Below are 12,925 nucleotides of genomic sequence, written 5' to 3'. Positions count from 1 at the left end.
CCTCTCCTGATTATTAGGTCCTGTGACATCATTACATGGACGGGCGACGCACACATGACGTCACGTGGTCCTACTAATCAGAAGAGATGAGGAAGGACACGGCACTTCAGGTCGATGGTGCCAAAGTAGGATCCTATCCCGTAACCCAGTCATACAAGCCTTGGCACTCGGATGTGGTGAAAAGATGAAATTTATTAAATAACTGCAATCCAAAAATGTAGATTTTTCTTTCTGTATAGTAAACCTTCATCAGCATATGGACTGTCCAGAATAAATGCTTGACCCAGAAGGTCAGAGGTAGACGAGCGGTATCCACCACTGAGTACAGAGGAAAGGTGATCCGTATGCCGATGACGGTCCACTGTAAAGACCGAAACGTCTACATTTTTGGATTGCTGGTGTTTAATAAATTTCATGTTTTCATCACATCACAGTGCCAAGTCTTGCAGTTACTGATCAGAAAAGGCACCATGGATGCTGTGGGTAGGACGAGGCTCGCAGTGCTCTATTTTAGTGGCCATGGACTACCGTCATGGCCGCAGCATAACTGACATTTTATTATTATACTGGCCACACTCAATATTCTGTATACGAGTGTCATGTTTTGTGTACTTTCAGGAATCCAGAGATGAGTCAGCTGCTCTGTGGCTGGATGAAATACAGAATGGAATTAATGCCGCCAATCAGGACAGACAAGATGCAAACAGAGGTACGGGTGCTTTTCATTATATAGAGGTAATCTGGTTTTCTATTTGTATATATATATTATGTACGCTTCTTTTTATGAAGTCTGCCTATGGGACCCAATTGTAACCTTACAAGGGGAAACCCGTCACATTTTCCTGAGTTTTGCTGTGATTATTCCCATTTACACAAACCTGGGTGATTAATTCGCAAAACCTGAACTCTAAAACGTAAAGTTTACCTCACAATTTAACAAAAGGAAAAATATATATACATACATAGTGCTGGTCTTTGAAATCTCATTTTTTTTTTATTAATGGCACTTGCCTAAATTGCTGCTCTTACAAAGGTTGTCAAGTTTTGGAAAAAACATGTCTATCAGAAACCACGTCATGGTTGTGTCTAATACTTCAAATCAGTCCCATTGAAGTTAAAGGGACTCTGTCAACTGAATTTGGAGGGAACAATTTTAAGCCATAGGCAAGATTGCCTTGTGCAGGCATGTACTACGGAGGACAGAGAATGAACTTCAATATTGCAGCCAGCATGCAGCCAGCGGGTAAGGAAAGGGTGAATCAAACACCCGAAAACCCCGCCCCTATGGCTGAAAATTGTTCCCTCCAAATTCAGGTGACAGAGTCCCTTTAAAGAAGCTGAGCTGCAATACGGCACACAACCCATAGTCAGGGGTGGTGTTGAAACCAGCCATGTTTTATAATCCTGGACGACCTGTTTAACTAAGCGGCTCCCTTCTCTGATTTCTAAGCTTTTGTCTTCAGAAGAGGGAACCAGAGGCATAGGATCCTATGGTGGTGACTCTCACACTAACAAATCACTGATTTATATACCGTGTAATGTAAAATTTGGGCACCCCTGGTCAAAATTACTGTTATTGTGAACAGTTATCCAAGTTGAAGATTAAATTATCTCTAAAAGTGTTAGTTAAAGATGACACATTTCCTTTTAGGCAAAAAAAAAAATGTTGCATCTTTGATATGTTAAAAATTACAAAAATCAAAATGGACCAGTGCAAAAATTTGGCCTGCACCTTTGGAAATTTGTGTGCTCAGATAACGTTGACCAAGGTTTCAAACCTTAATTAGTTTGTTAGGGTTATGGCTTGTTCACTGTCATGGTTGGGAAAGGCCAGGTGATGCAAATTTCCCAGCTTTGTAAAAACCCAGCATCCTCTAACCTTGTGCCAAAAAAACAGCAGATTTGGGTTCTTCTAAGCAGCTGCCTAGCAATCTGAAAATTGTGGAGGCCCATAAAGCAGGAAAAGGCTATGAGAAAATAGCAAAATGTTTTCAAGTTGCCCTTTCCTCGGTTTGAAAAGTAATTAAGAAATGGCAGTTATCGGGAACAGTGGAGGTCAAGATAAGGAAGACCAAGTAAAGAGCAAAATTTGGGAGAGGTGCTCGAAGGATTGCTAGAGAGGCAAATCAGAACCCCCACTTGACTTCAAAGACCATCAGAAAGATATTATAGACTCTGGAGCTTTGGTACATTGTTCTACTGTTCAGAGACACCTGCACAAATATGGCCTTCATGGAAGAGTCATCAGAAGAAAACCTCTCCTGCATCCTCACCATAAAATTCAGCATCAGAACTATGCAAAAGAACATTACGCAAGCCCGATTCATTGTGGAAACAAGTCCTAGGGACCAATAAGATTAAAATAGAACTCTTTGACAACAATGATCAAGGGTATGTGTGGAGGAAAAAGGGCAGAGAATATCAGGGGAAAAAACATCTCCAACCATTAAATATGGGAGTGGATAAATCATGCTTTGTGTTGCAGCCAATGGCACAGGGAACATTTCACGGGTTGAGGGAAGAATGGATTCAAGGAAATTTGAACAAATTCTTAATGCAAACATAATACCATCTGTAAAAAGCTGAAGTTGAAAAGAGGATGGCTTCTACAAATGGATAATGATCCTAAACACACGTCAAAATCCACAATAGACTACCTCAAAAGGCACAAGCTTAAGGTTTTACAATGGTCCTCACAGTCCCCTGATCGGAACAGCATTAAAAATCTGTGGCTAGACCTCAAAATAACAGTGCATGCAAGACGACACAGGAATTTCACAGAACTGGAAGAGGTTTACAAGGAAGAATGGATGAAAATCACTCAAACAAGAATTGAAAGACTCTTGGCTGGCTAAAAGATGCAAATATATATATATTTTGCCTAAAATACAAAGGAAAAATTTGATATTTAGGACGTTAGAGATACAGTCCTCTTCAACTTGCTTAGTAATTTTAATCAGGGGTACACAGACTTTTACAAGCCACTGTAGGTACGCCGAACTAGTCTGACATTACTGCCTTACATAATTTACAGCTTCAAAATCTACTTTGTTTTATTTCTAAAGTCACAAATGTCAGTTCCCTAAGGAGGATTGATGGATTGGAAATAGTGGAGTGAGCAGGAAGATCATTACAACCACTTAGTGAGAAAATATAAAGAAAGCATAGTAATGATGCTGTAATATATACATGGTAGACGCTCTGGATATACTGATCCCTTTGCCTGTGCTTTTTGCTTTAGGATATGGAACCATGTATGGTCGGATCTGTCTAACTTTCCTGTTCAGGGCTCTATGTAAACAGTGCATAAGTTTTATGGAAATCAACATTTCTCACTGTAATTAAAAGTTAATCAACTTTCTAGTATTATTCATTAAATTCCTTAACATTTTCATGATCTGCAGACCTAATAGCGTTCTACAATTTGTAAAATGTTCTGGTCCAAGTTGAGACTGCCTCTCAGGCTGGGGTTACACAACCGTGTAAAATAATCGGTCCTATTCTCCCCCAGGAGAGTGGGACGATTTTTTTCTCACTTGTCATCTGTGTTCTGTCCGTATGCAATCTGATTTTTTTACTCAGCAGCTATTAATCTTTTAATGGACAATCTACGGTTTTGGAACGTCGGCCAGGGCCGTGGGGTACTCTGTACCAGGTCCAGTTCTTAAAGGGATGTGTCACGGTGGCGGTGACCCGGTCCATGGCCTTTAAAGTGGTTTGTGAGATAAGAGTTCATGACGCCACCTGTGGTGTTCGGTCAGTGGGGACCGACGCTGCTTAAAGGGGTCCACTGGGGTAATGTTATGGCAGCAGGGATGGTATGGCTTCCACAGGTGCCGCTGGGTCCCCAGGGCTCCCTGTGTAGTAGATGAAGATTGTGAGTGGTGCAATAAAGACTGGAGGACACAGGTTTGCAGTCTCTTTACCTGGTTTACTGATGGTAGCAGGCAGCCCCAGTCCAGGGCACTAGATCTCAGGTACAGGCAGTGTCCGGCCGGCTTGGAAGCGAGTTCAGAGGCCCCTTTACCAGGTGGAGTTAAAAGTCTTCCTTTTAGCGTGGTGGTATTGTAGTCCCTTACTGCCTAAGGTTTCTGGCAAGGTACTCCCAGTTCTCTCTGTCCCCTTTAGGTAGGAATCAAACCCATATGACAGGTGACTTGAGCCTTTTTACAGAGTCTCTATCATGACCCGGGCTCTATGTGTCACTGTGTCTCCTGGGTGTTAGGGAGGACAAGTTACATGTAGTCTAGCTGTCCTACCAGTTTCTGCTGTGCCTCCTAGAATATGACACAACCTTGGTCTTCCAGTTACCTGTATCTGCACTCTGTCAGGGATGTAGCCCTATCGCAGCTATTCTCCCTTGTTGTCACTCTCCTGTGCTTTGCTCTCTGGCATGTTCGCTACAAGCTGTTCTTCCTTCTGTATCTTGCTATCTATTAGCTGCAGCATTTCAGGCTACATGGCCCCTCACCCGTCCTTCTGCCTCAGACTGCTCCCGTCTGCTGTCTGGCACCAACTGTCAACTCTTCCTAACTGCCTAGCAACTGACTCCTCCCGACCAGATAGAGCAGCTCCCCCCTGAAGTCAGGTGTAGAGATCCCCCTTCTGGCCTGGAGTCAGAATGGTGTTGTATGTGCTAATTACCTGTCAAAAGGATCACTTCCAAGCGTGACACTCTCCCCGTAAGGAAAGCAATGCCACTGTGACAACAAAGGACCTGGGGCGTCACGCTTTCCCATCTTACAAAATTGCAAGTTATTCGTAAAAATCAGATGTCCTATTGATATAACATATGATTTTTTTTTTTTCTTGCACCCATTCTATTTTGGAGTCAAATCGCAACTGAATACAGCTGGAAAAAAACAGATCTGCACTGCCTCATGGTATAACATTGATCCGAATGCAACACTTCTTTTTATCAGATTGCACGCATCCGATTGCGCCCTTACCCTGGATTTTTTTTTTAAAGATCTTTTTATGTTTTTAAAAAAGTTATCATTGGGAAGCAGAGAAACTGTCTCTGCACTGTGTACTAGGGTTCATGATTCTGAAGCCGTGCACATGCACCCTCCCCATAATTAAGTATGCTCAGCCTCAGAAGAGGCCATATTTATTTTAATTTTTGTGGAGGGACTCTTAGGCCAGGATCACATTAGAGTATAGCATCATATACGAGATGCTAATGACACTCGGCTCAAACTCTGCTCAGAGCGTGAGCTGAGTGTAAGTGCTATGTGCTCCGATCCTCTCACATGCGAGAATAAGAGCACAGGTGCGGAGGAGACGGGGAAAGTAATTTCTCCATCTCCTCCATTGCCGGCGCCCGCGGGATTCCCACTGCATTTGGATGGCGTCCGAATGCAGTCCGATGTTTCACACACACCCATAGACTTGTATGGGTGTGTGTTGTCCAATTCTGGAATGCACTCGCAGCATATGGAGGTCGTTTTCTCATGCCAAATATGCATGAGAAAATAATCGCAGATCTGAGCTTCCCCAAAGAATAAAACTGGGCCGATGTTTTTCGCATAGCACTGGGCCGTGGTGTGAGGGAGCCCTTAAGAGAACTAAAGGATCGGTCATTGAGATCAGTGCTCCTAATGTCCCGTACACATTAGATCCGTTGATTTCATCCATATCATTGTATGGACAGTCAGACACATTTTTGTATTTTATGCTATCACCTATAAACGTGATACCTTCTGTTCTGCTGGTCATGTTCAGCTATGGGGAACGTAGCTGACCATTTATATACATCCCATTCCTACTCAGATGCTGTATACAAAGCTGTTGGATGGAGATTATCTCTGTGAATTAGTAGACCTGTAGATCATGTGTAGGACCGATTCCAGCGTGGTCAGAATTGTACAACATCTAATGAGTGTTACGTTCTAGAAATTGAATGATCCACACAATATATACCATTATGTTCTCCCGTAGAGATAACTGATTCCCTCGGTCACATTTCTTGGAGCTTTATTGACCTTTCCATACTGCGTTTATTATTTTGTATTATTAGAATTGTTGTATATATAAAATATTCAGCGTGTTATAAATGTGTACAGTGAAATGTTACATCACAAAAACAATCAACTGTTTTTGAAACATTTTAAAATTTGCGTTTAGTGGCGGCTTATGTGGCAGAAATTAACCTGGCTTTGGAAAAGGACGAGTCTCATTATACATTGCAAGCGCTGCAGTCATCGGATGCTGGACTGAAGGGAATTATACTGGAGTGTGCGGAGGTGTATCACAAAGACCTGATGGAGGGGAAGAAAAAGAAGGCAGATGAAGGTATTATCAACACCTAGGACCCCCCGCCAATTTCTGGAATTAAGTGCAGTGGACACTTCCAGTTTTTATGCAACATGAATGCGTCATCTTGTTTAAAGCAAAGCTCTTCTTTTACCAATATATAACTTGATAAGATGGTAGAATTACAGAGGTTTTTGCAAAATTATAAGTTATTATTTCTTATCATTAGCATAGAGTATGACTTGCTGATTTATAGAGGTTAGTAATGACAAATGTGCTCAGATTCGGTGGTTTCAGAGCATACTTGGGTGCTAACAGAGTGCCTTCGGTGTGCTAGAAAAATATGCGGCTGCATGGTTTCTTAGGCAATCACTTCTTGTGTTGCGGCTGTGGATCAGCAGAAACATATGCAGACACAGGGACTAGAACATATTTTTCGAGTCCCTGCGACTGCATGTCTCTCTGTTGTTCGACAGCCGCAACACATGCAGGGATTGCGTGTTCTATAGCCAATTCTTACTTGTGTTGTGGCTGTCGAACAGCCACAAAGCTGTTTGTTAGGCAATCCCTGTATGTTCAAGTCCCTGCGGCTACCTGTCTTGTGGCTGTTAGACAGCTGCAAAACAATGCAACCGTGGGGACTCGAACATTTTTTGAGCACGTTGAAGGTGCTCAGTTAGCACACGAGCATACTCGGATGACACTTTATCCGAGCACGATCGCCCATCACTAATAGAGGTCCAACTTCTGGGAACCTCACCTCCTGATCTTGTCAATGTGATTCCCAGAACCGCCTGCTCAACCTCAGCTTTATTAATTGTCCACAGGATTGATGGTGATAATCTAGCTGAGAGTAGTATAATCCTGTTGTCGGATTTCAGGAGTCCCAAGAACTGGGCTCTGCAGGATAACTTGCTGATTGCTGTAGATCTGACTGCTGAAGCCCCAAGTGATCAGTAGGATAGGGGATAACTTGTGATTTTTGTGACACCCCTATAATTAGCATGTCAGGAGTCTGATTCCTGCTGTTCACTCACTGATGGTATATCTTTAGGATATGAGATCAATGTCCCTGGTGATAAATGTCCATCATTTAATCATTTTAATTTGAATCTAAATAGGTCCAAAACTTGGTACCGATTATCTTCAGTTGGCTTTGTTTCCCTTTAGACACCTCCAAATTCTCTGCTTCTTTTCACATAGACTAAAAATAAAAGTGGTTGTTCACCCCTAAAATAAAAATAAAAACCCATCAAGGATACTGTAAAATAATTAAAAAAAATACATACTTATCTTGCCATTCACTTGCCACTGTTCTGTCAACACTGCTTGGGTCCCCTGCCGGTCTCTGCACTTACCGTACTTTTTGGTCCGGATATGCATGTAAATGCTGCACCAAAGCAGCACTGGAAGACGATGTTTGGGGGATGGATAAGGGAAGTATAATTTATTTTATTATTTTACATCATTGTTGATAGCTTATTAAAAATTTTGGATGGACTTTAACCTTTTGTTCTGGCTGGCTTCCCTCCCTTTACTCTATCAATTTTACACCTTTAGGTTCTGCGGACACAGAAGAGAGTTCATGGCTGAAAATAAGATTAAAAGATAAATTTGACTACTATTATAATATTGAAACAAGTGAAGGCTGCTGGTCTCCTCCAGAAGGAATTACTACGAAAACCACTTGGCTTAGTCGAGAAGATATCCAGGTACTTTAGGAAACAAGTCTCTCAATAGTAGTTTGGCTTAGGCATTTTTCTTGAATAAGCCTAACATTTGTCTAGAGTTCCTTTGTTTTTCATTATAAACTAACCTAGATGGAATCTTGCTGTCAATGTACAAGCGATCAAATTATTGCAGGTTTAAGTCCCCTAGGGGGCTAAAAGAATAAAGTGGAAAAAAAGTAAAAATTTGAATTCCCACCCAGCAAATAAAAAAAAAAAATCTTTTAGCATATTTGGCAAAAGTTAAATTTTATAATTATTTAACCCAACTGTAAATGCTGGAAAGAGAAAAATCTAATTTGTTTTTTAGTCTTTGCACTTCCTCCAAAAAATGCAATGAATTTTTTTTAATAAGTGCCCCAAACTATACCAAATTATACCAACAAAAAGTGTAGCACGCAGCTTCATAGATGTAAAAATCAAAAAATAAATGCAAAAAGATCTTGAAAAATTGCAACATACAACACTTTTTTTTTAAAAAGTTCAGAATTTTTGAAGCCAATGCAAAAACTATATCAGTTTGATATTGCTGTAATTGTCGTAATTTTTTACCACGCAAAAAAAGACGATAAAATCAACCCTTTCTCCCCCAAAAATGGTCTAATTGATTTTCAATATTTTGCATCACCTGGAATTTTTGTTCCTGTTTTTATATTGTAAAGTAAACTAGAACTCGTCCCACAAAAAGCAAGACCTTCTGTGATTACAGCGATGGAAAAATACATGAGTTATGGCTCTTGGAAGAAGGAGGGGAAATATTAAAATAGCAAAAATGAAAATTGGTTGCATCATTAAGGGGATATTCACAATTAAAGCTAGGCTGTATTTTATGTGTTTTTGAGGTTGTTATTTTTTTTCGTTGGGCCACCATGTAAATCAATATAATTGAGCATTGCCTTCCACACAGAACAGATCGTAATATCATGTTGGCCTCCTTGCTGTTAACAGTTTTAATGGTTTGGGCTACAGCTCAGACTCTAGAACATGAGTCAGAGAGAGAGAATGCGTTACGTAAGCAAATCTTCATAGACAATATGTTCTTATCATTTCCAGCTGCACCTACTTTTTTTTTCTTTTCTTCATTTTTTAATATTTTATATATCGAGAAATATTATTTTATTTTCTTCAATAAATCCCAATGTTGATCATATGTCAGGCTGACACAGGATATTAAAATATTCAGACTGAGCGGTGGGAGCCGTGCTTCTGTGACCCCTGCTGATCGCTCACCTCCACCCCCAATTGGTGCGGCGCTCAGACAACAAAGTCGCATAATACCCCACTCTGTCTGGTCTGTGCGCTCAGATAGAAGCTTTGCCCTCCTGATGCCTGAACTGTGCACTTCGCAGGGGTAAAAGGTGGACTTTGAGTGAATGGGGAGAGTCTCATGAGCCAGACCCCCACCGATCTGCTTGTAATTCTAAGGGCACTGAAATATGAAAAAAGCCTTGTAAAGTTTAGTTACTTTTTAACTAGTTTCTAGTATTTCTCTGTGTGTTGCCAAAAGTTGGAAGCAGATATGCCATTTGTCAGTTTTCTGTAATTTAGTGGCCGTCTGACAATTAATGGTAATAGAGCGGTGTTGCACGTCTACTGATATGTCTGGCACAGTTTTTGGAAGAAAGCAGACATAATTTCAAATGTTGTACATTCTCTTTAAGAGTTCCTAAATTAATGCTTCATGAAGATGTAATAAATTGTATGTGGTAACCCGTATAGCAGGTAAACCTGTGAAATTATTTGTGTCTACGTTTATATGTACCCATATGGGGAAAAAAATAGTGGTAAAAACTCATAGCTAGTGATGAGCGAATATACTCATTACTCGAGATTTCCCGAGCACGCTAGGGGGTCCTCCGAGTATTTTTTAGTGCTCGGAGATTTAGTTTTCATCGCCTCAGCTGAATGATTTACAGCTATTAGCCAGGCCAAGTACATGTGGGGGTTGCCTGGTTGCTAGGGAACCCCCACATGTACTTAGCCTGGCTAATAGCTGTAAATCATTCAGCTGCGGCGAAGAAAACTAAATCTCCGAGCACTTAAAAATACTCGGAGGACACCCGAGCGTACTCGGGAAATCTCGAGTAACGAGCATATTCGCTCTTCATTACTTATAGCTGCTGCGAATCATATACTACGTGCGTGCTTCTGATTTATTACATCCTTGGTTGGTAATAATGTGACCTCCATGTAAAATACTTCAAGGTCTCTAGAATTTACAATATAGGATCTTCACTTTCAACCTACAGTGTCCTGCTGTTTCCTGCAGCTGGGAAACCTCAGATTGCGATCTCGGCACCACTTTTCCCTCAGCTTAGCTTCAATCTCTCGTATTAATATTGCATCTGTGGAGACATGAACAGATGATTTGGGGGTTTCAGAATTTGTGACGTAAATGTTAGATGGCGGTAACTTCATTCTGAATGATTGTACTGATGAAAAGGGATTTTTCCTTATATTATAAAACACAGTATGAAATCTGGAACCTTAAAAAGAAAAACTGTGACAAAATGTCACATAACCCCACCATATACACAAAAAGAAAAAAAGCCAAAGAATTCACATGCAAACAAGCTTTTATTTCCTTTAGACATTATCAGTAGTACAGCACAGACAAATGGTTAAAACAAGATAATAAAATTGAGCTCCCTTGGAGCTGATCTATTTCTATAATATATGTGGGGCTAGTCATAAAAATGGGTAGGAGGACCCTACGTAATTTTTTTTTTGGGGTGGTCCTCTGTTTTAATAACCAGTAAAGGCTCAGTATACAGCTGTGACCTGATATTAATAGCCTGGGAAGCTCCATGGGTATTACCCCCTTCCTAGGCTATAAACATTTGCCCCAGCTGTTCACTTTCCATCCGCTGGTTAATAAAATGGCAGGGGATCCCACGCCATTTTTATTTCCAGAAAATAATTTAGTATGTAAAAAAAAAAAATGTACAGTAAGCTACACAAGCACTACACTAATGTGACTTACATCTTTATATCTATCTATTCTATGTGTATAAATTTATTCTATTCTGTCTGGTCAAGGTGTGATTTTACTGTACGAGGCAGATGAATTGCCACCTTATCAAAGCACACTTGTGTGTAAAAATTGGACGGCACTCGCATTTTTTTTCTTTATCACACCCATTGACTTGCATTGGAGAATTTTGGCCGAGATACGAGGACAATTGCAGCATACTGAGATTTTTTTTTTTTCACACTCAGATTCCAGATGAGAAAAAAAAATCGCAGATGATCTGTGACTAATAGATCAACATTGGACAGAGTGTGAACCGATATTTTATCGGATTGCACTCGTCCGTTTTCTTCACAGAGTAGTATGAATCCTGACAGACAGCAGCAGAGACAGACAGGGGTTTTATACAGATCTTCAAGGCATGAATATAGAGAAATAATCTGAAGGAGGTATAGAAAACAATGTATGGATATGGAGGAAAGCACGTGAAATAAAAAATTATAGCTACGAAAACCCTCAGCACCCTGGTTACAAAGAGCTCACACCCAGCCTATATTATTGACAAGAGACCCTAAAAATATATCAAAATGTGGAAGTTGGATCAGGTTGCAAAGTGTTTATTATGGGGGCTGAACATGATGGAGGATTGTATACTGAAAGTTAATGCAAATTTATTAACTAAAGCTAATCACTATCATCTGTAAAAATATTTTTTTTCCATGTCAAAGGCATCCATAATTTTAAATCTTCCCCCGACCACCTATGGATATATTTAATTGAAAGTATGTGGTTGTTAATCTGTTTTCAAGCGGATATGGAATTGCGTTTAGTAGGAAAATAGATTAAAAACCTATTTATGTTAGTGGATGTAAAATGGAAGAGAAAGGTCCATTATCATATTCAGTTATTCGATCTTATCTTTATGGCAACTACAAAACTGATTTTTTTCCATCAGAGGAAACACGACTTTGACGAGTTAGATTTATTCCCACCTAAAATAAGTGGCGTCAGACGAATTTGGCAGCTCCTTATCTCCTCGACTACTTAAAAAAACAAGCATATTGAGCTTGGCTAAGTATGAGGAATGGTTTATGGCCAAAAGATTACTTGGTTGTCCCACAATAAGCAGATAACAAGTCCATCAGGCAAAAGCCCAATAATACATCAAGTAGACCCCAAATTTGGCTTTAGAGCCTCAGCTGTGTCAGCTGCACAATTCCAGGATGCCCTTCATTATTGGATTTTCTATTTCATTTGTGTCTGTCACATGTGAATCATCCTCATAGTAAAAGTCTAAATACTGATCAAAACAAATGACAGATCTGAAACTTTGTACATGCAGTGGGAAATAAATAACATTTTTACACAGATTTTGTTACCATCTTTCTCAGAACATTTGTGGAAAAATTACCTCTGATTACAATCGGGAACAGCTCTGGATGGCAAACGAAAACCTAATTACTGTGCTGCAAGCTCACATGAAGGGCTACCTGACCAGGAGGGCATATCGGGAGAGAAAAGCTTATCTATACCAGCAAGAGCCATATGCTGTTAAAATACAGGTAAGACAAGGGTAAAGGTACCGTCACACTCAGCAACTTTGCAAAGAGAACGACAACGATCCGTGACGTTGCAGCGTCCTGGATAGCGATCTCGTTGTGCTTGACACGCAGCAGCGATCTGGATCCCGCTGTGCCATCGCTGGTCGGAGCTGGAAGTCCAGAATTTTATTTAGTCGCCAGGTCGGCGTGTATCGTCATGTTTGACAGCAAAAGCAATGACGCCAGCAACGAGCATAGGGCCCCTAGATGTGTGTCGGATCGGTACACTCCGGCTGTTTGACATGGAGCTAACAACCAGCGAGAAGTGAGTCGCCGTTACGTCACTGGATCACTCCTGCATCGTTCTGGATTTGCTGCGTTTGACGTCTCTACAGCGACCTCAACAGCGACGCTTCAGCGATCTAGCTTAG

At 40.6% G+C, this 12,925-nt stretch overlaps 1 protein-coding gene across 2 annotated transcripts in view; it reads left to right on the top strand.

Annotated features, from left to right (window-relative positions):
* Positions 1 to 12,925, top strand: part of IQGAP2 (IQ motif containing GTPase activating protein 2) — a 416,134-nt gene that overhangs the window by 337,034 nt on the left and 66,175 nt on the right. For both annotated transcript variants that reach the window (XM_069750108.1, XM_069750099.1), the window contains 4 exons: positions 619 to 709; positions 6,127 to 6,294; positions 7,816 to 7,967; positions 12,345 to 12,515. In XM_069750108.1, the coding sequence (XP_069606209.1) occupies positions 619 to 709; positions 6,127 to 6,294; positions 7,816 to 7,967; positions 12,345 to 12,515 (582 nt within the window). The remainder of the gene's footprint in view (positions 1 to 618; positions 710 to 6,126; positions 6,295 to 7,815; positions 7,968 to 12,344; positions 12,516 to 12,925) is intronic.

The sequence above is a fragment of the Ranitomeya imitator genome, chromosome 1 (assembly GCF_032444005.1).
Source record: "Ranitomeya imitator isolate aRanImi1 chromosome 1, aRanImi1.pri, whole genome shotgun sequence".
Classification (NCBI taxonomy): Eukaryota; Metazoa; Chordata; class Amphibia; order Anura; family Dendrobatidae; genus Ranitomeya; species Ranitomeya imitator.
Note: the sequence above shows the minus strand (reverse complement) of the source record. Positions and strands in the feature narration are given on the sequence as shown.